At 37.9% G+C, this 25,075-nt stretch overlaps 3 protein-coding genes across 3 annotated transcripts in view; 2 read left to right on the forward strand and 1 right to left on the reverse strand.

Moving 5' to 3' along the window:
- Window positions 1-14,069, forward strand: part of LOC144647117 (hamartin-like) — a 14,722-nt gene extending 653 nt beyond the window's left edge. The window contains exons 2-17 of the mRNA XM_078506875.1: window positions 20-50; window positions 749-811; window positions 1,071-1,215; window positions 2,087-2,241; window positions 3,744-3,817; window positions 4,211-5,746; window positions 6,160-6,206; window positions 6,323-6,489; window positions 6,968-7,044; window positions 7,428-7,481; window positions 7,578-7,674; window positions 7,798-7,893; window positions 8,066-8,207; window positions 8,801-8,889; window positions 9,391-9,459; window positions 10,461-14,069. Coding sequence (XP_078363001.1) covers window positions 20-50; window positions 749-811; window positions 1,071-1,215; window positions 2,087-2,241; window positions 3,744-3,817; window positions 4,211-5,746; window positions 6,160-6,206; window positions 6,323-6,489; window positions 6,968-7,044; window positions 7,428-7,481; window positions 7,578-7,674; window positions 7,798-7,893; window positions 8,066-8,207; window positions 8,801-8,889; window positions 9,391-9,459; window positions 10,461-10,577 — 2,959 coding nt within the window. The 3' untranslated portion in view covers window positions 10,578-14,069. The remainder of the gene's footprint in view (window positions 1-19; window positions 51-748; window positions 812-1,070; window positions 1,216-2,086; window positions 2,242-3,743; window positions 3,818-4,210; window positions 5,747-6,159; window positions 6,207-6,322; window positions 6,490-6,967; window positions 7,045-7,427; window positions 7,482-7,577; window positions 7,675-7,797; window positions 7,894-8,065; window positions 8,208-8,800; window positions 8,890-9,390; window positions 9,460-10,460) is intronic.
- On the reverse strand, window positions 14,019-15,314 carry LOC144631590 (5'-deoxynucleotidase HDDC2-like). The gene has a single exon (XM_078490057.1). It carries the CDS (start codon window positions 15,236-15,238, stop codon window positions 14,669-14,671), a length of 570 nt encoding a protein of 189 aa, XP_078346183.1. The 5' UTR covers window positions 15,239-15,314; the 3' UTR covers window positions 14,019-14,668.
- A 65-nt stretch (window positions 15,315-15,379) lies between these two features.
- On the forward strand, window positions 15,380-22,513 carry LOC144631449 (aminoacyl tRNA synthase complex-interacting multifunctional protein 1-like). The gene is given in 10 exon segments (XM_078489880.1): window positions 15,380-15,408; window positions 15,410-15,654; window positions 16,248-16,276; window positions 17,033-17,129; window positions 17,476-17,664; window positions 18,413-18,526; window positions 18,684-18,757; window positions 19,120-19,160; window positions 21,174-21,336; window positions 22,334-22,513. Coding segments are annotated over 10 exon segments (1,113 nt in total). The 3' UTR covers window positions 22,466-22,513.
- The last annotated feature ends 2,562 nt before the right edge of the window (window positions 22,514-25,075 follow it).

Here is a 25,075-nt window from a genome sequence, read left to right on the forward strand (position 1 = left end):
CTGTGGTGCTGCATTGCAGGCAAGAGCAACACTCAATTGGTTATCAGTTGGTAAATAAATAGAGGATATAACATGGTTGCGGGGAGATATGAAATTTATCTTCGAGTGTTCAAATCGATATCTCACGAGTGAGCGCAGCAAATGAGTGGGATATCGATTTGAACACGAGAAGATAAATTTCATATCTCCAAGCAACCATGTAATATTCTGTTTATTATATAAACCTACTAATTACGATGTTTTTGACAATTATCCGAAGATTTCCGACCATTTTCCGAAGATTTCCGAAGAATGCAAAATGTTGTCCGAAGGTTGTACGAATGTTTCCAAACATTTTCCGAACTTTTCCAAAAAAATTCCGAAGATAGCCGAAGATTGCCGATCAAGATCCGAAGATGTTTCGACTTATCGGTAATATCGATTTACTTTGGCTCATTCAGCATTGAAACCGGGCAAACTTGTCAGAAAATGTTTCGAAATTGATATCTTCACAAAGTCATGTGAAAATAACATGTTATTTTCACGTGTGAAGATATGATTTTTTCGCGCGAAAGATTTCCTGGTATTTCACTGATGTTTATATAATAAACAGCCATAGTAAATGTTGAAAAGCTGAAATTTGCCGGAGCAAAGTGGGGGATGGTGGGTTGTGTATCAACATTGTATTTCTATCAAATGTAAAATATATCACAGTTGGGATTGTAACTAGGTTGAGTCGTTCTAAGCGGCTGTTTTTTTTTTTTTTCAGCCTTCCTGGTTGTACAAGATCATTAAGACATCATTGTTTGAAAGTCTGCTGAAGTGTATGAAGGTACAGAACAATGAGCTGTGATTATTGGAAGACTGTGAATGTAATGGTACAGTAATTATTATAATAAATAATATCCAGACTGGTTAGTTATTTTTGTGGGACACATGATAATGTGGGACGTTGTTCAGAGGGTTGTTATCGCTATCTGTTGGATACAATTTAAATCAATAACCTTTGGATCTTACAGTTTGTTTTGTTAAAACGTATTTTATTCTAAAAATTAATACAAATGAAAGGCCTGTTTCTGTTGTCCATTTAGGGTGACACAGATGTTCTGGTTTTAACAAGTGGCATTTTAACAATCACAACATTGCTACCACTGGTTCCTGCCTCCATTGGACACTGTTTACAAGACTTGTTTGATATATTTTCTAGACTGTCCTCTTTCAGAGCTCGTCGGCCAGGTATGTTGGGTGTAAATTACATGTACCAGACTCTTCCAAAAACCAGAAATAATATTATTGTGGAGCTTTGTAATCTTTGCATTTTATGCTTGAAACTAACTAGCCCCATTATTGTACCATTATTATTAAAAAAAAATCACCAACCTTGGTAAATAATCATTTTTAAAATGTGATCAACATAAAAGAGTTTGTATCCATGGTTCCTGGAAAACCTGAATAGTCCTGGAATTTTATTGTGGATCAACTTTTCAGGACTGGAAAGTCCTGGAAAGAGACTACTGTTCATGGAAAGTTCTAGAAATCTGTTTAACTCAAGTAACAACTGAATTCTCACATTAAGATAATATCACTGTTTTTGCAACGCCTTACCATTATGTTTCTAATATAATTCTTCATTTTTCAGTTCATTTATATTTTTTATTTATGGTAATAGATTATGCATGTAATTTTCAGCTTCTTTTCTTCTTTATTTTCTGGTATATATTATATTCTATATTATATTTTGTATGTGTGTCCGTGTGTACGTGTGTGTGTCCAGCCAAATTTGTAAAACTGGCAACCCAGCATTCTTAACCTAGTGGTTATTTCGGGTTGCCAGAACTCCTTATCTTTAGTAATATTTATAACAATTTCTGTAATTTTAATTTTATTGATAGGGAAAATAAAGAGGATGTGTTGTTGTTGTTGTCAGAGTTAACAGTATGGTAGACAGTAAGGAGTAATAATAAATCTTGGAAGTGAAAGGGTAAATGTGAATTTTGGAGTCCTGGAAAAATCAATCTGAGTCCTGGAAAAGTACTGGACAATTGTTTGTAAAAAAGGGTATGAACCCTGACATAACATTTTCTCTCTGACAATTTTCCCTTCCCAGGCAATGCACCTGAAGTGTACCTTCTTCACCTGCACGTCGCAGTGTACATGTTTTTTCATCGGCTGTATGCCATGTACCCTAACAACTTCTTGGCATACCTTAAAGTACAATTCAGTGAACCTTCTAAACAGAGCCTCTACCAAAACACTATTAAGGTGAAGATGTTTTGAATTTATTAAGTAAGATACCTTTTTGTGACTTCCTAAAACTGGAAACACTTTGCAGACTGAAGTAAATAAGCCACTGGGCTAAAAAACCTAAAAACGATGATAATCAATGGAACAGTGTGGACATGGGAAAAACATCACTTTAATTTCGATCTGAAAACAGTGGATGAGTAGAAAATCTAGAGGAAATGCCACTGCAAATTTCTAAATTGTCTTTTCCCATTTATGTGTTCACTTCAGAACAGATCTCCTCAATGACCGTTTTCACACTAGAAGGACAAATTGTCTAGACGGACAAGTCATCTGACGATTTTTTTGTCTAGATTTGTCCGTCTCAGACACTTTGTCCCTCTAGACACTTGTGTGTCTCTAGTGTGAAAATGGCAAATGAAAATTGTTTTTAAATCAATAATTATAATTGTGGTTGTCAAATAATGGCTTACTGGAAAAAGTTGGGTTGGACCCAAGGCACCCTGCGAGCAGAGCCTCTTTTAACTTCCCTACGGTTGAGATTTGGTAAGTAGAAAGAGGCTCTGCGTGAATCGTGTCATTTCTTTGAAGTAGCGGCAGCCCCAAAGTTTGGGCTGGTCAGTCCGGATTAAACCGGTTTTTGCTGCGCGGGCATTAATTTTTGGAAAAACTGATGGCCAAGATGGAGCCCACAGTACGCTCTCAAAAGCACTAGACCTGACGATTGCTCTTGCCATCTGCTACCATTTGTGTGCGCGTGCAGCTTGTGGATCATTTAAGATCTGTTTTTTTTTTCGCAAACCAAGAAGAAATTTCGCGGTTTAAATCGCACATCTCTACCATTAAGTCACTAATACGACCTCAAGCGGTGCTTGACTGTTTTTAATGAGGGAACGCAGACGCTTTTTGAAGAAAAGAATTTGTAAAACAAACACTTTGTTCACAATTTCGTGTACGATCCGACACGCCATTCCGCGTGCGCATGCTAAAATTAAGTGGTCCTCGCGCAAGCTAAACGCACAAGCATCGCGTAAACCTCGCGCATGCTCAACAAAGATTTTACACGATTCTTGCAGAGCCCCTTCTTCTCAAGTATATCAGTGGGAAAAGAAGGGGCTCTGCTTGCAGGGTGGACCCAAGGGTGACTGGAAATAAAAGCTTGATAATGTAAGTTAAGTTAATGCAACTGGTGATTCAGTGGCACTTAATTTTTTATATGCCAAAAGTCCTGAATTCTTCTATTGGTGTGTTCTTAATCCCGGCTAAACACTGCAAGTGAATTACTTAATATGATGTACAGTTAACTCTCTCGTAACGGACACCTCTATAAGACGGACACCTCTTTAAGACGGACACTTGGTGTTGGTCTCATTTCTGCCGTTTTTCAGTCATTTTACTGTAACTAAACTCCCTATAAGACGGACACCTCTCTAAACTAGACAGTTGGAGCAGGTCCCGACGGTGTCCGTTTTAGAGAGAGTTGACTGTACAGCTTTTTATTTCCTTTTTTACATTTTCAGCCTATGATAGAGCATGTGCGACTTCATCCATGTTTTGTAACAGAAACTGTGCACTCTGAAACAGAAAAACACAGGTCAGTGTGTGGCTTCACTTCAATTCACGTCACTTTTGGCCTTTAACCTGTTAGGGGAAATGATCTTGGGATAATTATATTCCTTAGCTTAGTTTAATACATTACTTAGTCATAACAATTACAATGTAAAATATTAATTAAAAATGTAATCTCTGGTTAAAAATAATTATGATTAAAAACGAGCTTTCGACTACCAGTCTGTAGTCTTTGACTACTCGTCTATTTTTAAACAATTACAATGATGAGAAATAATTAACAACTTAGATGAACACTTGTATTATATAATTTTATAAGGATTATCAGAACTCAACAACATATCTGCTCCTTGAGTTGTTGTGAAATGTATATTAGGCTTTTCCTGACGGTATTTATTTTATTTACATGTAACTTCAGATGGAGACAGAAAGAACCACATGACATTGTAATAGAGTGCATGAAGCTATCTCTAGACCCAATTGACAGAATACAGGAAAAGGGAAGTTTTATGTCAACTTGGACATCCAAGCAGAATTGTCAGGAACTTTTTGCTGATAAATCCATTAGTTCCATACTGACAGCATCATGTGATAGTCAGGGACCTGAAATGAGTCGATTAAAAGAACGGCGTATGTCTGATTCGGCAACACAGACTGGTAAATCTCTGCAGAGTGGTGATAGTGGCACTGACTCATGCAGTTTGCCAGTCATTTCCTCTGACGAAATCACTGCCGGGTGGAGTCCTTCAGATGTGTGCAGGCTTAGTACACCACCATCATCTCAGATGTCTCCGTCAACAAGCAATCCAGATCTTTTATCGTCAATTAATATTCAATCCCACTGTAGCACTCCTGGAGCAATTTACACTCCAGGACAGTCTCCGACGACATCCTTAGGCGGTGACATAGCCTATCATCAAGGGTACTCAAGCTCGCCTTCGGTTTCTGGGAGTAGGGGGAAGAGCAGTATATCAGGATGGACCCATAGCGGCAGGGGGACTCCAGTTAGGGGAGGAAAGGCCGCCAGTCACGAGGGACAGTTAACAAGAGCTTTATATTCAGCACTAGCTCAGCACAGTTCTGAGTCTGCTCCCGCAGCGATTGGAGGACATCAAACATCAACACCAAAAGAACCAGTTAAATGCGAGAAAGACAAAAATGAAGGAGTGTCGTATGATGGACATGACTTACTGACTTCCCAATCTAATGGCACCCAGAGCATGTTTGAGGTGCAAGGGGAAGAGACTCACCATAATCTTACAAGAACTACTGCAGAACAATTTGATAGTGATAATTTTAATGTTTCTCCCAAAGAAGAGTATAGAGACTTCAGTGGACAGGAGGATTTTGTTTCAGAAACTAGTGAAGGCAAGTCTGTTGAATCACACGAGGGTGTCATTAGTTCTGATTTTGTGCCAGATTCTTTGACCCCTGTTGGTGGTCAGTCGCTAGATGCAGTGACGTTATCCAACACACCCAGTGATTCTGTGAATGTATCTGCCAGTACTTGTATGTCCACAGAAACGGAGGAATCAGGCATTTCTCAACCTTGTTACGATTTTGATAGTTCAGTGCAGAGTAAAGAACTTGAAGTTCATGAACAACCAGTCAGTACAGAGTTAGACAAAGAACACAAGTTGCAAGAGGTAAACAAAAGCGAAATGAGCCTAGCATCTTATGAGGCATCATCAGAGTTTTCTAAATTTCGCAGCACATCTCCTTCTGTGCAGCAGAACCATCATTCTTCTCACACTTGTGACTTGATTGCGGCATTTCCTCAGCTGCTGCCTTTATTTCGAAGTGAGCAGGAACACAGTGGGAGCAGTTCCTTGGCTGATGCAGATGATGCAGCATCCTTGAGACTTCAGCAGCAGCTGTGTGGAGCAAGTCCTGTGGAAATTCTTGATAATTACCTTAAAACAGGGAATAGTATTCACTATGGAGAGCTGTCAAGGTACGTTTATGGCAATTACATGTAGCAGTAATATTTTTATTTATTTACATGTAGAATACATTGTATGTATGAACGTATGTATGTAAAATTGTGGGAGGTGTGGTGACCTAATGGTTACTGTGCTGAACTCCAGATCTAGAGGTCTGGGTTTGAGACCTGGCCGGCCTTCTGCGTTGTGTTCTTAGGTAATTGAGACACTTTACTCTCATAGTGCCTCTCTCCACCCAGCTGTATAAATGGGTACTGGTGAATTTACTGCTGGGGGGTAACCCTGCGATGGACTAGCATCTCATCCAGGAGGGAGTAGAAATACTCCTAGCCGCTAAATGCTACAGAAACCGGGATAAGCTCTGGCCTGATAAGCCACTTGACTTAACTGCAGACTTATCCTTTACCTTTTCCTCAATTTGCAGGATTCCTCTTGTTAGTCAAGTTGGTACAGTCTGGACACATTTTGGAGGTATAGTCTTCCCTATTTTATATTATTGCCTTTTTGTCTTTTTGACTTAGAAAAAATCCCAGAAAATTCCAAGTAATTGTGGAATCTAAGCTCTAACATTATAAATGATTTCTTAGGTGATCCTCCCGTGGACGAAGTGGAGATTCTGAGAGGACAAGTCAAGTTGCTTCATAATCAGCTCCTGTTTGAACGACACAAGTGTGATCTGCATGCTATCCGTAACAGAAGACTTATAGGCAAGACGTTCAAAGCTGCGCAATACCAAGAAGAACTTCAGGCCACTGTAAGTCATTGATCGCCAGCTAATTTCTCGCTACAGTATCAATACTTTGTCAAGCAACAGGTGACGAGAATATGACAAATATCACGCAGGGGATATTGCTTGGATGTGATCCTTTGCAGTTCTCCTTTATACAATAAATATGTAGATTAGACTGTTCCTTGGTTTACTATAATGTTTCTGTGTACCTGAATGTGTTTAGGTTAGAACTAATAACAGTGCAATCTTGATTTTTTGTACTTCCAAGATAAATGGAAATTGGTTTGAGAAATCAGGGATAAAAGCTATCAGTTATCAGGAGTTTTGAAAAATTGAGGGCTTGAGAAATTGGAACTCCATTGTATAGACTGTACATGTTCATCTAAAAGTATGTCAAATCAAGAAGGGGTTGTTTTTTTTTCACTAGTACAAGTGCATTTTCAAAAGCTATGTACCGGTAAAAGTTAATTTTTACAGTGCTTGTCTTTTGTTACCAATTTAGAAAGATCAGTTGAGACTACAAGAAGATAAAATGAGGGAATTGACTGATGCTCTTAACAAACAAGTGGAAGAAAACAGGTTAGGCATTTGAACACTTATTTTAATTCCAATATTATAATCTTGTGATTTTTTTTAGTCCTCTTCTGTTCAAGTATTGCTAATTGGACAGAACCTTGGAGTTGAACTTGGGACTACAGAGAAAACATGTTGTGGCAGAATGAAGGACCAAGGGCCTCCATATTCAAATCCAGAACCATAAACCACTCGGCCAGATCACATGGCAGTTTTCCTTTTAAGAAGAAAATAATGATTATTGCATTTTTATTGCACATTTTATTGCTGTATCTGGATGTTAACTTCTTCACTTTAATAATGTTATTGTTATTAAGACATGTACTGTCAAATTTTTACTCATATTAAATAATGATGATTGTTTTGGCATTTCCTTCCTCCATGTACAGGAGATTTAAAGAAATTACTTCCAGTTGGGATAAGCAGCAAAGGTTACAGCTGAGGTGAGATTTTTTTGTTTCTCTGTCAGGATCAACAAGCTTTTAACAGCTAAGGAGCATTAGCAAGGCTAATGTTTTTCTTATATCTTTCTTCTTCAGGGATTTATTTAATGAAAATACACAGTTGAAATACACTCAAAAGGAACTCCTAGAGAAGCTTGAAGCTCAGCAGAAAGATTTTGATACAAAACAGACAGTAAGTAATGCACAAGACTGATAGAGAATGTATCTTTTAACTTAAGCAGCTATGTTCACATGCACTTAATTTGAATTTAAAAGAATTAAATTATTAAGAGGAAATCATTCAATTCAATTTTAGGAGATCAACCAAGTGAGAGCAAGAGTATTTACATTAGAAAATGAGTTGGATCGACTTAAAGTGGAAGTGTCAGAAAAGGACCAATTATCAGCGCAGGTAGGCTTTGATCAAACTTTGTTTCATATCCATCTTTTTCTCGTAAGAAATTCAAGAAGGCACTTCATGAGAATGAAGAATTTGATCACCATCTCAACGTGTCTTTGAAAATGAAGTACTGTAAACTATTAACTTCTAAAAATAAATTTTGAGCGTCTTTTGCTTTGTTCAGGTAAATCACCTTGTTAAGGAACTCCTAATCATGGGTGAATTTAACCAACAACAAAAGGACGCAATTCAGAAACTAACTCTGGCTGAGGGACAGAATCCTGAGAGCAACATGCAGTTACATGGCTGTCATAGAGAATTAGGAGGTAATAGTACACAGGGTTTTGGCAAATAGTAATGGAGGGCAGTTAATTGTATCCTAAAAATGGATTTAGTACTGTTTAGTTATTGAGGCAGGTACAGTGCCCTTTTTGTTAGTGCACTAGACTGTGGTCAGAGAGGTCAAGTTTGTACCCTTGCCAGAGCCTTTGTGTTTTTAATTTTCTTGGCCAAAGCACTCAGGGAGTTTACATTAAGTCTGCAATTAAACCTGGTGGGCCTCTCTTAACTAGACGGCCATCTCTAGAATCTATAGCCTGAAGTGACTTGGAGTACTTTGACTCCCCCTTGGATGGGATGCTAGTCCAATTGAGGGTTACCCCCTTGAAATGCCTGGCTGGAGAGAGGCACTGTGAGATAAGAAGCTTGTGCAAGAACTCAGTGCAATGACTCCAGTCAAGGCTCAAAACCTGCACTGCTTAATCTAGAGTCCAAAATTAATTATTAGGCCACTCTGCCTCCCTGTGAGCTAAATGAGTATCACTGTATCAGCAGATTGTTGCGGCAACCTGTCAAAAAGAAGAGTTAAATTATTGACAGAAACTGAGATGTCCTGTGTATGATCTTTCTTTTTTTCTAGTTGCAAAGCAAACAGTGAAAAAGCAGAAAGCTGAATTAGAGGCCATAACTTCCAAACTTACAGATTTGGAAACACTTGTTTCTAGCAAGGTTTGTATGACATATTTCTTCCATTTTTTTTTGGTTATTAATTTTTTTGAAAACTTGGAAGCTTATTAACACATTTTGCTTTAGAGCTCAGCCTCAACACAGTTTTGGAAATTCTGAGTAATATCTGGCTAAATAAACATGGCAAATCTAAAATAGATTTTCAGTTTGGGTCTTTGTGCCTTCATTTGCAGAACTTATCCTGACTTACTAGGTTCCCCATTTATGGAGACACTTAAATAATTAAAATCAGAAGTTTTGATGCCAAAGCTGTTGACAATACTTTTTTATTTTCGTGAAAAAGACATGTTTTCCATTAATGGTTGTGTAATTTTTGCATTAACTGTTCACATGCATGGAGCCTTCAGTTGTCAAGTGCTTCAATCATTGAAAACTATCAAATCTAGCTTTTGGGCCAGTATATGCTAGGAAGAGTGTCTTCTTTTTAGAATACTTTTATTTTCAGTGGTACAGTATAAATTGATTTGATCCTTCTATTTCCAGGATATTGAATTAAGAGAACTGAAGAAATTCACTGAAGGACTGAAAGGAACTTATACTGGGAAGATAAAGGTATTTATTTAATGTTTTGGAAATACTTGTGGTGTTTTTTTTTAAATTCTTTTGTGAGGAGAGTAAGGCCATTTATCTTGCCAAATTGTCAAGCTTTTCTCTTTCTGCCCTCCTTTTGGTTAGTATCGGATTTAATAAGTATTCCACTGATTGGTTCATAGACTTGCTCCAAGTCGACCTCTCAAAAAAGTCTCTAAAGCGAGCTTTAACAAGGTCGCTCAGCGACCGAGCAGGCAACGAAGTCGGGAGGTCAACTTGTTTTGCCTGAATAGTTTTGAATCACATTATAAATTCACACGGGAAAAAAATGATTGACAAAAGCTATGTTGGGAGACATTTTCAACGTCTTTCATTTCTTTCGAAGAAAATAGCACACAACAAAACAAATAAAATTATGACGTCTTTCTGGAGTCTCACGTTATGCCATACTAAAACCCTTCACTCTCCTATTGAACAATTGTCATGACGTCACTGGTAGAGTTTTTGACTGGGGAATTTGGTGCCAAACAGGTATGAAAAGTCTTTTTAAATGGCCTAACCAACCAGAAAAAAGGACTTTGAGAAAGTCTAATTGGTTCACTGTGACAGTGCCTTTGGTGGTGTCGGTGACCGCTCGTTAGGTTGCCATTCCCATGCATGTATTGCTGTCTGGCTCCACCAACCCTTAATTTTTTATTTTTTATTTTATTTTTTTTATTTTTTTGCATTTAATGAATACTTTATTAACAACAAAGGCACTACATAAATATAATTAACAAATAAAAAAAATAAGAAAAAATAAATAAATGTCAGTGCGCTCCCTCCACAGAAAATTGAAATTAACTAATATAATTCCTCCACCAACCCTTAAGGCACTAGCTCCGAAGTTCACGTACTGTTGATGAATTCAAATCACAGAAAAACTAGAAACATATTTTTCCTTTTTTTGCTACAGAATCACTATTGCTCATGCTTTCTGTTCTTTAATGATGGTTAATAATCTTTTATGTTTTCTTATTTAGAGCCTAGAAGAAAAATACAATGCCCAAAAGAAGATAACTCAAGCATTGGAGTCCTATATTCTTGACCTGCAGTCATCTGTGGACAGCAAAAAGGAGAAAATAGAGCACAAGCCTTAAAATATAATTATTTAAATATTATCATATCATTGTAATCCTCATCAGATCCTAAATTTATTTATCTCTATTGCCTCTGATTGCTTGTAAGGAGTACTGACCAGTTATGAAATGTAGCTAATTTATTGCTAATTCTGAGTTAATGAAAACTTTTTTTGTTATCTTAAAGGGACTGTGCCATGGCTGAGTTAGGTTTTAAAATTATTTTTTTAAGTTTTGTCAAATACTTTCTATGAAACTTAACGTTTTCAAATGTGTCTGTTTCCAAATGTGTCTCCTGGGCGTTATAATTTAAAGATACAAGCAAATGAGATTAAGTTTGAAAACTGCTCAGCCTAACAATATTTCAAAGATCCATAATGCAATCCTTTTCAATCTTTGTTGCTTTTCGCCATCCGGACAGGTCTTTTGTATTTGCTGTGTTATTGAAATGTTCCTTCGCTGTTTTAAGAGGTTATTTTTTTTTACCGAATTTGATGGTCATTTTCCTTGCCTAACTTTAGCAAGAATCCGTGACACAGTCCCTTTAAAGTTTGGCTTAAAGTTTGGTATTATATAGCCTCTAATGCTAGTGAACAAGGAACTTAATTCAGAGACAGGAAAGGATCTTTATTCAGGGACCCATTGCAGTTCAGTTTAATGGTAGCCAGGTTTTTTGTGCACTTTTTTTATACAACTTTGGATTTTGCATATCAAAATAAAGGAGCCCACAAAATTGCAAGAATCTTGTAGTCCAATGATACAGCGCAAAACACCTCCATTGGCGCTGGTGACAGAAGCATTTTAAGAAGAAACAATTTTTTTGTGCAGTTTTCACAAGAAATGCAGGGAAGGTTTTACTTTAGCTTCTTATGGTTTTAAAAACTGAGAGCATGAATTGATGCGGGGGTGGGGTTCTAACTTGTGATTTTGTTTGTGCTGCTAATTTGCAAACCAATCTTAATGGATCTATTTACAATAACTGTTCTCAGTAATGTTCTTTTAATTTCACCAGATCTTCTCTTTTTTCATTTAGCACTGTCATTATTAACCAAAAGTAGTTAGTGTTGGGTCATTTTCACAGGTACAGTGTAACATCACTACAGTTGGTCATAACATACATGTATACTCCGTAAAAACTAAAATCTTAATTTAAGACATTTCGTCTTACCTCAGCACCAGAACAATAGCTGACGTAACTTCTCAGCTATTGTTCTGGTGCTGAAATAAGACGAAGCGTCTTAAATTAAGATTTTAGTTTTTACGGAGTAGCCAACTGCCAACTTCTAAAATACTACATACCTGTGCGTTTGTTATAGTGAGTGGATGTCTACAAAAGTATGGTGTCCACATTGAACTTTTTGACAAGCAATTTAACCTTTTAAGTATCCCAACTGGTAGGAAGCTGGCTAGTTACATTTAACACAACCATAGCTGAGGAGATAAACTGCTAAGCCTGAGTTAGCTGGATTTCACCTCTTTAATTATTTCAATCTGCAGTGTATTGAAGTATTTGCAAATGAATATTTTGATACAAAGTTATTTTACCACCAGTCACTGTCTGCCAATACAGGGAGGATATATGACTGTTTTTGTTTTACCGGAGTAGTTACTTTTAACTAGGATATTATTTTTCAGGTTTACAGTTACGCATAGAACATAGCTGTAGATAGTTTGTCTATGATGTTTTGTCATGTTAGAGATGCTATACAATGTTGTTTTCACCTAATGTTGTACACCTGCTTTTAGTGTTATGTACATAGCGGCTTTCTATTAGCCATGTTCAAAACGAGCAGGGGACTGGGTACGAATATTCAATATCGATTGCACTGCAAAACTGGGCCCGTCATCTGAAAGAGCATCCAAAAATTAGTAACTCAACCAAATTTGAGAGTTATTGGCTTAAACGCAAAGGCATGGAACTCCTTTAAAAATCGTTAAAATAAGAGAGCTTAGTATGGCTGGATGGACAGCTGTCCCTCCAATCCATACTAAGCTCTCTTATTTTAGCAATTTCAAAAAGTGAACCATACCTATGCGTTTAAACCAATAACTCTCAAATTTTGTTGAGTTACTTATTTTTGGTTCCTCTTACAGATGACGGGCCCAGTTTTTCAGTGCAATCGATATTGAATATTCGTACCCAGTCCCCTGCTCGTTTTGAACATGGCTAATTGACAACATCCGTCAATGTGCTAAACAAACAAGACAAATCGAAATCTGCCAATCACAGCCCACTAGCATGACTTTCTGAACTTGTGGGCTCATTTGCATGAAACCAACAATGTTATGCATTGGTTTTGATTGGCTCATTTCAAACAGCATGTCAAAAGAGTGATGTAGAAAGATAGCAATGTACACAGCACTGAAAGCGGGAGTAAAATATAATTAAAACGGGCATGCTTGAAATAAGCTTTTTTGTAAAAAAAATGTTGACCAGAAGCAGGTGAAGACATTATTATTTATAAATCTTTTGGACACTGAAACAGTATTTTGTTTCGACAGAAAATAGAAATTATTTAGATATTCTAATGTTTTGAAACACAACACAGAAATCTAGTGCTGCTTTATTATGCAACAGCAACTATAAGTTATTTAGGATACATAAATTTTAGTCTTTATAGTTTAAAATTGTATTGTAGCTGCATTCTGCGTAATTATTAAGGATCTTTGAAGAGATTACTTGATTCATCAACCATCACTTCTCTCCACACTAAGAAGTGTTGGTGTCTCAAAGAACAGCTTTGAGGGCGAATGTCTGTGCTCTTACTATCAAATGCCGTGGCATTTGCTAAATAAATTTTGAAGAGATCAGAGTTGCATTTATTGGGTATAGGGTGCTTATAAGAAAGAGGCAGATATTTTTAAATATTTTCTCTGAGCGATGCACAGAGAGCAAAACATTAAATTTTCTTTTGTGGGTACTAAAGACAGCAAAAATTGCAACTTACAGTAGATATCACAGCCGTGTCATATTGTGCAGAACATTGGTTGCTAGTGGTCAATTTTTAACTTTATTCCTGAATGCAATACTGGCATGAACAATGAATAAGAAGTGCTAGCACACAGAACCATCTATAGATCAAAATAAATGAGACCAAGAGAAAATTGATGTGACATTACAGTGTCTAAGTTCTTGATGTGAACATCGGTGTCCGAACTGTTGTCAATTAATGGACAGTATGTTTACGTCATTTGCCTCGGCCATGATTGCAACTGGTCTGATTGTGCATTATTATAATTATCATTTTCCTTTTTTAAAGCAATGAAGGGAGTTATCTTAAAGGCGGCATCAACAAATTTGTTGTATATGTGCTTATTATACAGTGTCTGGAGTTCAGATATGATACATTGCCATAAATATAATTATCTGCCAATTGAGGGCCAGGGAAGAGTGAGGCAAATATTCTTGTGGTATCTCATGTGGCAGCATGTGCCACAATAATGTATACAAGTGCAACATTAATTTGCATTGCATGGTTTAGAATAAACTTATTTCGTTTTAGATCAATTTTGTACAGCTTTGTTGTCTTAATAGTACAGTAGAACTGGTAACTCGAACTTGAATAACTCGAACAACCCTGCTAACTCGAACTAACTTCGATTTCCCTTGGATTTGACACCACTTTTCAGTCATTTTTACTCGGTTAACTCGAACTCAGATAACTCGAAAGCCCTGCTAACTCGATTTAAATTTCCTTTCCCTTACCCCGATAACTCTAATACTGGTTCTGCAGCTCGCCACGGATGCCCATTGAAATATCCCATTACTAGCTCTTCTTGTGCTAGTGGTGTAATTGGATTTAAACACTAAAACAAACACTACAGCAATTTGATTTTAATTATAGCCACAAATAGATCATAAAAATGTATGATCGTGTGAGAGTTTCTGATGGTATAAGTTTATTAGCTGTTATTGCAGTTCTCAGCGGTTTGACATACAAACAAGGCTAAAGGGTCATTCTGCATTGTGTTCACTGATGTATTGACCCTTTTGCCTTGTTCATATACCTTTTTAACAAAAGAATATATAATTGCTGGCTCAACTGCAATGACAGCTATTTGTACTGTACTGTGTACTGAAGTGTAAGAACAAAACTTATTATTATGCTACATTATTCCTTTGACTGACTGCGTAACTTATTAAGCTGTTCTACCCAGTCCTTCACAATTGGATGCTGAAATTTATCCTTAGTGCAGTCAAAGAATTCCTGAAGCCAGCCTGTCCCAGTCTTTCCCTCACTGTCTTCATATTCATGTGCTTGTAGAATCATTTCAAATCGATCCAAATCCTTCACAAATTTGGCTTCTTCAGTCTCTTGTGCGTCATACTCCTTCCACAATAATAAGAATTCCTTCCCAACTTCTTCACCAACCAAACTCGATAAGTATTCCATAGTTTGTTGTTCTCGTTGATGCTTCTCCTCCTTGCTGACCCCATCAAACGGCGTGATGTCGCCAACAATGCATTCCGCCATGTCGTGGACCAGTGCAAGTTTAATGCAATGATCGCGATTGATGCTCTTGCTTTCTTCACGTCCGGACAACAGAAAACTCATTATAGCCATGCGGTACATATGATCTGAAACGCTTTCAGGCGACTTAACGCCACGGTAAACCCAACCGGTACGTTTAGTAGTCTTCAGCTTTCCGATTAAAGACATAAATTTAAGAAGATCGGCCATGTCTTGGGCAAAATCACCGCTTTTTAAAAGAACTTTGAGACAAAAATCTGGCCGGTCTCCGCGCTGTTTTCTACAAGGCGTTGCTCGCTCAAATTGAAAGGAGAATGGGATCCAGCTGGTACGTCGCATCATGTATTTTACATGACGTGCCTTATGAAACCGCTGACTTATTACCCGCAAAGTTCTTTTCGCTTCTTTTTTCTTGGAAGAGAGGTTGATGTGGCGAGGTTTAACATCTTGGGGTAGAAATAGGAACCTTTTAAGTAAAATTGACGTTTTGCGACCCATTCTCCAGGCAAGAATAATCATGGTTTCAGGTGGCGATGTTGTGGAGAGGCTCGAGAAACGCGCTGTGGAAGCCGAAGAAACGATAGCTTTGTTGAAATCTCAACTGGTCTTTCTTCAGAAGGCGGCAGGTTTGTAACTAGAAATTTTAAACGTTTCCGGGACTAGTGACTAGATCAACAAGATTTAGATCTGTTTATGGGTAATTGTAAAACCCTAGAAATATATTGCATGGCATTCTTTACGGGCAAACCCATTTCTAGTAAATTCTTAAGGTGTATAAAGGGATAAGATATTTAGACAAAATGTGGATTTCTTTGGGGTAGAAGACATTTTCAACAGATTTCTTAGAGGTAAAGATGAAAAGACTGTCCTCGGCAGGGTGGTGTGGGTATAAAGAACCATGTCTCTTGAATGGTTTGTACACTTTTCTGTTGGGTAAAAAATTTACCCCCTAAGAAAAAAAGATCATCGTGCTAACAAGATACCCCTCCCCCTCCCCCTCAGAAAAAAACCTGATTTTTCTTAACCCTATCAGAAAAAAGCCAACTTTTCCCCTTGACTAACCCCTTAAGAAATATTTGAAAGATCAAAGAACACTGACGGAGCTATACCCCCTCAGAACTGACTTTCAAAACTCTTTCAGAAAAACTCGACAACAGTGGGGGTGTGAATATAACGTGGAATGACCCAGAGTTAAACTATTTCTGCTTGTCTTTTTTAGAAAAGAAGTCCAAGTCAGGTGGAATAAAGGTTTGTTCATTATGATTAGCTTGATGTCAGTTTCTTTTACATGTATTTTCTATAAAACATGGATCATTAGGTACATTTAATGGCCGCATGCTGATGCAGTTTTGGAAAATCAACTGTCTAAATTATAATGCAGATGATAAATTTGGTAGGGTGCCAATGCCTACCTGATGTGCTGTTATATGCCTAAGGGTTAGGGTTAGCTAACTTTGAGATACATTTTATCTGATGCAACTCATATGATTTATGCATGTTAAATTTATCCTCGACCTAGGAGTATTTCTACCCTCCCCTCTCCGATCCTGGATGGGGTTTAAGTTCATGACAAGGTTATCCCAAGCATAAAATTCTCTTGTTCCCACACCTTCCACCAGCTTGAATTATAAGACAGTTGTTTTATCTACATGTTTACCTTACATGTATGTTGAGATTGCAAACATACTGTCCACGAATAACACACTGTCTGGTGTCCAGAGCTGTGCTCTATGAGGGCCTGGGTGCTACAGGTGACTCACTTTAATTTGTCTTTGTGCAACTTGTATATTTCTGCTATTCTAAAGGCTTTTAAAAGCTGGGTGCCCAAGATTTCTTACATAAGAGACTTTTGGCACCCTGCAACATTCCCTAGAGCACAGCTTTGGTGTCTTAAGATAAATTTATTGTAACAATTCTTTTATTTTCATGAGAAACGTGGAAACAGTGGAACAGTGTGTCTTTCACTACAGATATTTGCTTTTTTGACTTTTCTGTTTTAAAAAGGACCGTATTTCAGCCCTGAAACAAGAGAATGAACGTCTGAAACAAGAAGCTGACAAACTTAAATCAGAGTTGGAATACTGGGAAGTCAGAAATGGATGTAAGTAAACAAAAGGTGTTCCAGTGTTTTTGTGGACTTGTTTAATATTAGACAAAAAAGGGTTGTGAATATTAAACAATTATTCTGCCTGATCCTTAGCTAATGAGGCTATAGCCCTGGTCAGCTAAAATCAGACAATATTTTACAAGATTGAGCAGGATGATTAAGTTGACAGATTTTCAACAAAGATATTTTATGGCTAAATATAATTAATGTCAGTGGTTATGCAGTGACGTACTGATGACAGATGAGAATGACTTTTTGACTATACATGAGCATTGTTGAAAATAATCTACCAGTAAATAAGTTTTTTACTGAACTTGGTTATGCTGGTTTTTCTTTCCAGTGAAACAGATTTCTCTTCCAATTTTAAAGCAAGGGGCACCTTCTGAGGCACAACAGAAAGTTGATATTCCCGCAGCTGAACAAGCTGAAGTAAAACCTGAAAAACAACAAGAGGAAAAGCCAATGCAAAAGAAGGCGAAGAAAGAGAAGGTAGAGAAGAAAGGAAAAGACAAGAAACCTAATGCAGAAGGTGCAAGTTCTGATTTTAACAGTTTTTGTGTAGCTTCATTAGCTAGCTCATGGCAATAATTTTTAGCCAATTTGAGCTGTCTGGAGCAAAATTATTCCTTTCTCAGAGTGGGAGCATTAACTATTCTATCAAGAGGGGCCTGAAGGGTTAAATAGGAACTGGGATTTGGGCAAATTTTCACTGGGAAAATGGAATTTGTGTTACTGGGACTGGAAATCACAAATGAAAAAAATGCAACTGGGACTGGGATTTGGAAAATTTGGGAAACTATAAGGTTGGGAAATGGGATTTGGGCTGGGAAATGGGATTTATATTCCCTCCTTCAGGACCCTCTATCAGTTGTCATCAGTAACCATTTCTCTCGTTTGGTGTAGCATCAATTAGCAGTTAAAGGGAGCTAGGATAAGCTCCGGCCTGTATGGACCACTAGGCTTGACACATACTTTATCCCCCCCGGGATGGATGCTAGCCCATTGCTGGTTACCCTCTAGCAGCTTGTCAGTTTTCTCTAACAATTTGCTGTGAATCTGAATGTTAAGTGACTTGCCCAAGAACACAACACAATAATAAGGTGGGCCAGCTGGTCTCATATGTACCTTGACTGCCCGATCTGAAGTTTAACACCGTCCAGTAATTGGAGATTAATCACCATCCAGTGGACAATTTTTTTTTGAGAAAACCACCTACTGGGTATGCTATTTACAAAGACAGGATTGTTGATTTTTTTATTTTTTCCTTTACTTATAAGGTTCAGAGCCTCCCAGCAGCTCGGAACCTGATGTGTCTCGTATTGACTTCCGTGTGGGTAAAATTCTGTCAGCCAAACACCACCCTGATGCAGATACACTGTTCGTGGAAGAAAGTAAGTTGTAACCCAGTAGATGTTTTACTGTTTTACTTTGGGGAATTTGTGCTGACTTTCACTCCTCAGTGACATGAAAGTTGTTTTAAAAGGAGTTTATGGGGTTTGACTGTGCTTTGTTAGAAACATGTACAGCTGTTACTGTTGGCTTTTTCAGTTGATGTTGGAGAAGAAACACCCAGAACAGTTTGTAGTGGCCTTGTGGGATCAGTACCACTAGAGGAGCTTCAGGTAGGAACGGAACTGCAAATTAGTAAGCATCTCAGGGTTATTAGGTGATCCTACTTATTTTAAGGTTTCCTTTCAACTCATTGTAGGGTTTTGCTTTTTTGATTTTATCTGTAACTTGTTAAAAGTAGAAGTAGGAATGAACTTGTTGTTGATGTGTGTTGGCATGGAATGTTACTTAGAGCTGTGGTGCACTGGTATGAAAATTTTAAACTATAGATGTTTCCTTCACAGTAAAAAATTTGAAATGCTTAGTAGTTGGTGTGACTTTGCTGCTTACCCTCCCTCCCCCGCCACCCACTACATTCACCCTTGTCATCAGTTTGACTGGGACAAACACTTCTCTTTTTCTTCCCAAACCTCAGGATCGTGTGGTGATAGTGATGTGCAACCTGAAACCAGTAAAGTAAGTGACTAACATAATAATTGCATTACTCTGTTCAGTCTGTTACACTGTTATTCTCAGTACACTGTTTTCTCTAAATGACTGTTGTGCAGTTCCATGAAATATCCATACCCCCTCCACGGAAGGGATTTTTTATCAACCCCCCATCCCCCACCCCCCACCTTTCTGGAAATGCCAATTTAACTTACTGTAAAACATTTCTTTAAATTAATTTTGTTGGTCTTCAAAAAACTCCCACCCCTAGGAATTTCCAATCCCTCCTGTGGGGGAGAATGGACATTTTCTGGAACTAGACATAATTTGTACAACAAAACCAAATTCACACATCAAATCACTGTGGCTGTAAGTAACACAATAAACCCACCAGAACTTGAATGAAGAACATATCACAAGTGTTAGAAAACTTGCAAAGCTGTGTGACATTCAGACAAACACAAATGTTAGCTACCTGCTAGTTGGTCATTATAGAAATGGTTCACTTGATGGAATGACATAATAAAAATTTGGTTTGTATCTGATCTTAAAAACGGTTGGTAAAAAACGTATAAAACTGAATTTTCGGTAACTCTCTGTTACCTTCATCAGAGTTAAAATTGGTTCAGTTTTTTGCATAATAAGTTTTTTATACACCGCCGGTCTCTAGGGATGTTCCCAATGTTAAATAAACTTGTGGGAATTGCACATGCTCATTCACACAGTTAATGTCCTGGATAGAATGTAGCGCTTCTAGGAATAGGCGTTGTTTCCTATTGTTGACATTTCTTTCTAAAATTTCTACATAATCCGGATGAATGTCATGGTCTGTTGTTTCCGCGTGAAATCTTATTGCACTTTCATTATTAGATCTTGTGCCAGGCTTGTGCTCTGCGCCGCGCGAATTCCATTAGTGTCTTTACTACAGCTCGTTTGCTTTGCGCAGGACTATGCGACTCGAAGGCGAGATATTTGTTTGTGTGCGTGGGTTTCCTGTACACGCCCACTTCCACTTGACCACTCGCAGATACCGTGTTACTTGTATCAAGGAAAGCTATGGTTTGGCCTTCCGTGCCTGTAGTTGGCATTTCTATCGTGAATTGGATATGAGGGTTAATGGAATTCAGATGGCTGTGAAAAACTCTGAGGCTTTCACTCTTTAGGCACGCATTAGAGTCGTCAACGTAGCGGCGCCACCAGCGCGGTTTTACTGGTGCAGAGGCTAATGCCTTTTCCTCAATTTCTTCCATGACTATTTCGGCGATCACTGCGCTGACAGGCGATCACATCGCACAGCCAAATACTTGGTGGTACTGAGTTCCTTCAGATGAGAAATAGCTGTTGTTAAGTACGAAGGAGAGTAGATCGAGAACTTGAGCTTGTGTCAAGCTTGTTAGCTGAACCAATTTTAACTCTGATGAAGGTAACAGAGAGTTACCGAAAATTCAGTTTTATACGTTTTTTACCAACCGTTTTTTTTAAAAGATCAGATACAAACCAAATTTTTATTATGTCAAACACTGATCGCCCTAATAACATCTACATGGAATGACTTTCAGCAATGCAATACTTACTTGAATACCTCTGCTTTGATTGTATCTAAGTTGTTGTCTAGTTCTTGAAGAACCCAAGAAGAAATTAAGTAGTCAGTACAAAGCAGATACATGTACAATCAGGGGCAGATCCAGGATTTTTCTTAGAAGGGGGTGTACCAGTCAGGAATGGAGTAACTGACTGGTGACGTAAACACATTTTAGAAGCGAATACTAAGCTGCACGTCAACTCAGGGAAGGGTGCGCACCCTCTGCACCCTTCCCCTAGATCTGCCCCTGACAGTGATGTAGATCTTTTGTTAAGTTTGCCTACAAATCCACACTTTTTTTCCCTGTCATGAAACATTCTGTCTTTTTGTCATGATCTGCATTGTAGTCATCAGAATTGAGTGAAAGCAATGGTAGTGTTACAAGCCAAGAGAGTGACTGCAGGGAAGGCCTGATCCTTCTATAATGTGTTTTTTATGTGTATTTCTTTCTTTTTTAGAATGCGTGGTATAACATCTCAAGCCATGGTAATGTGTGCAGTGTCAGAGGACAGAAAGTTCTTTGAACTATTGGACCCGCCTAATGGCAGTGTGCCTGGAGATAGGGTTGTTTTTGACGGGTTTCCTGGAGAGCCAGACAAACAGTTAAACCCAAAGAAAAAGGTAAAATTTGGCAATGATTTCAAGAATTTATCCCCATTATGTGTGTGTGTGGAGGGGGGAGGGAGGGCAGGGGAGGGGGTGTTGGGGGTGGGGGAGGGCACTCAGGTTTAACATTGGGGATTATAAATAGGTAAATCTGGGAAATTGTTGCAGAAACCTGACAAACACGCTGGCAGTTACCACCATTGGACTTGCCTCCCACCCAGATAGTTTTACATTTTCCAAAAACGTTTGTACAAGTGTTCAAGGGTATTTGCAATGTACATGTAGCTTTAGCAAGTTAATTTACTATAAATGTCAATATACATGTAGATGTACACTATAGAAATTACAAAGGGTGATTAAAAATAGAAGATTGACAAAAATCTCCGGACATTTTGAGAACTAATTAATAATACTGTATAGTGACAGGATTTAATTGCAAAAGCCACCATTTCTGTTGGAATATACCTAAAGGTTACTGTTGTAAGCGGCTACTAATTTTAGCGATTTTAGCGAGTTTGGTGAAAATCGCTAAATTTAGTGCTCGCAAAACTGGTTTACACATATCATTATTTTTTAAAAATTTTCGGAAAATCGCTTAATTAAAGAGAAAAGATCGCTAAAAGATCGCTAAAATTAGTAGCCGCTAACAAAAGTAACCTTAAGGTAATAAGAAAGACATTTTGTTTGCCCAGTTGAAAATTTTCAAAATGTAAAACAGTACTCCAAATAGGAGTGCCGTATCTATTTTACTTTGTACTATATGCAGGGCTTGAATTTGTTGAGTTTATCCGTACCATTCTCGGCTTCAGGCCCTTCAAGTAGACTTGTGATACAATAGAATGCGCAATGATTCAGAATATAGAAGTGTGTGGAGTTGACTTCATTGTACAAAAATACCAAAAGTGTTCTCTCTTGATAGCGAAGAAGCCTTCTTACTCGAAATATCAGGGTTTTTGGTTAACGCTGTTATATAAACTGTGTTTGCATAAGTTATTTAACACTTGTTTTGCAGGTTTGGGATCAAGTCAAGCCTCATCTTCTGACAAACGATGCTGGAGTGGCTTGCTACAAGGATGTTCCTTTCACTGTACCTGGAAAGGGTGTTTGTACGTCGCGTAAATTGTTCAAGGCTCCGATAAGTTGAATTTAGAAAAAAGAGAAGATCGTGAAATTTGAAAATAAAGTGTTATTAGGCAAGCTGTGCGTTTTCCGTGTGTCTTAAATGTAAAGTACATGATGCTTTATATGGGGTGTCTAAAAAGACTTGGCATGCAAGAATCATCACGAAAACATTCATTGACTGATTAATATTCACTGTGTTTTTTGGTGTAAGGAGATAGTCGCGACCAGGCCCAATTTTGCTACCCTCTTGTTACTCTACATGAGTTGCGTAAAGAGTAACCAGAAGCGCACAAAAACTTAGCTAGTTCAAAGGTTATAGTCGACGTCAAGCTATTTGCTAGTTGCGCTCATCAAAAACAGTTCTTCGTTGGTTTTTCGAACAATGAGAAGAGAGAGATGACGCAGAATGATTCTTTAATTTCTCCATGAATGAACGAAAAAATAATTTAACTTCCTGTGAATGTTTCAGTCATGTTTAACTTCAGTGCTCAGCAACAAGTGCAAATAGAGTAGTTTTCACTTAGGTGTCGAAAGTAAATCACGTTTGCTTTGGTTTTGCGATTAGTCAGGCTTAGTGATTGGTTTAAAAAAACTCGCGCCACTTTTTCAGCCAATCAAAATTTAACCAAAACCAATCGTGACTCGCTCACACACGTTTTCCCGTGCTTCGTGCCAGCTACAAGTATTCGAGTTCGAGTTTTGATTGGTTCACTGGATTGTCCGTGATCTGTGATTGGCCAGTGACTACTTTGGGTTTGGTTTTACGACACTTAATCGAAAACCGCTCACTACTCTAGTGAGTCCCAATACCCGCGAAAACCACCACACTTCGTTAACCAATTAAATTGCGAGAATGATTGAATGATCTTGAAAATTCTTAAACAAAGATAGAAGAAAAACAAAATAGAAAAAAAACTGTGGCTCTCATCCAAATAAATCTTTATTTCCCAATAATATGTACACTTTTACAAAGTGTGTTCATGTATAAACCAAGTCCTATGTATATTAACAAACAAATTCTACTATACCACACCGAAAAATTCTTTTTATTAGCCATGTTTATCTCAAAGTGTTTAAACGACCTGTTTTTATCAATCCTGTAGCTGAACCTTCCTAAAGCCCGGCGCACTTTTAATAAAGTGTTTACGTTTGGGTATTTCTAAGTGACTTATTTCACTACATTTTCTTTTTTAAGATTGTTAAGCGTGATTCTGGAGAGCTTAATGCCTGATGTTAAAAGGACCATCTCGCGGATTTTAACATATTTTGAACAGCCAAAATTTAAATTTGTGTCGCAGAAAACTTAAAAATAATAGTCTATTTTTTATCAAAAATTGCTATATTAGAGCGCTGAAACTGTTAACGAGCATCTTTTGCTGCGGATGGCTCGGATAAAAACGGATTGCAACTTGAAAAAGGCTTACTTTTTCAAGTTGTTTCCGCGCGTCGTCAAAAAAATGATATTTGTAGCTGTAGCCTGATTTCTATCCGCAAATTATAGGGACTATGTCACGGATTTTAACAGATTTTTGAACAGGCCAAATTTATATTTGTGTCGTAGGGAAACCTAAAAATAATGGTTCATTTTTATTAACAATTGCTATTTTAGAGCACTAAAACTGTTTAAAAGCGCGTTTGGCTGCAGATGGCTCAGATGAAAATGGATTGCAATTTGAAAACGTTAGCCAACGTTTTCAAATTGTTTCCGCGCGCCTTCAAAAAAATCGATATTTATAGCTGAAGTTAGATTTCTAGATTGGCTAGATTTTTAACAAAGAGATTTTAAATCTAGCCAAACAAATCAACCGTAGTAAAATCCCTTACAACAAAGGAATTTTCAAAACGGTTGATTTGGTTTGCTTAATTTAAATTTCCTTTGTTGAAAATCTAGCCAATCAAATCATGTGTCCTCAGAGCCACTTGTTTCTCGCGCCCAGGCTCAGCCGGCACAGAGGGACAAGCTGCTCTGGGGACGAGAATGGGACACTGGATCATAAGCGACGGAAACATAAACGGGAATCGAAAGAAAATAGAAACGTTCTCATTCTCTTTCGCTTATGACTCCGTGTTCTTACGACTCTGTTAAAGCGTCAATTTTTCAGCCAAATCTTAGCTCAAGGGAGTCGGCTCTATTCGAGTCCCAGCTTTCCGCGGTCACAGAAATTAGAGAGAAGACCTAGGAACTAGGCTGTCTGTTTCCAATAACAAGGAATATAAAGAAATGGAAAATTGATCTATGGTTGATCGTCTTAGTCATCTTGTAGCGTTAATAACAGAGTTCTAAAGTAGTCATCCAATAGAGACAGATGATTAATAATGTTCACCACTCCAAACGTATGGGACGCAAGCTCAAAGCTCTGAAATATTTCTTCCTTTCTGGTGTCTTCAATGACCTTGTAGAGCTCTCTTAGTGAGTTTCTGCAGAGAGACGAGAAAGAAACAAGTCAGTGTACGCTCAGTTTAACTTTCCGGCATAGCACTAGACAATTCTGAAACAATCTCATACTTAGAGGACTTCGGGCCTCTCGGTCAGTGGTTTGACCAACCTTTGGCCGAGGAAGCTGAAGAATCTGAGAACGAAATAGGTGTGAAGCGACCTCTTTCCTCCACAGCCTCCCACAGCAGTCAAACG

Source organism: Oculina patagonica, chromosome 1 (genome assembly GCF_052425735.1).
Source record: "Oculina patagonica isolate OP01 chromosome 1, crgOcupat, whole genome shotgun sequence".
NCBI classification, from domain to species: Eukaryota; Metazoa; Cnidaria; class Anthozoa; order Scleractinia; family Oculinidae; genus Oculina; species Oculina patagonica.

What these genes read in the sequence shown, in the direction of transcription:
- LOC144631590 (XM_078490057.1), bottom strand. Translation starts at nt 15,238, where the DNA reads ATGGCCGATCTTCTTAAATTTATGTCTTTAATCGGAAAGCTGAAGACT.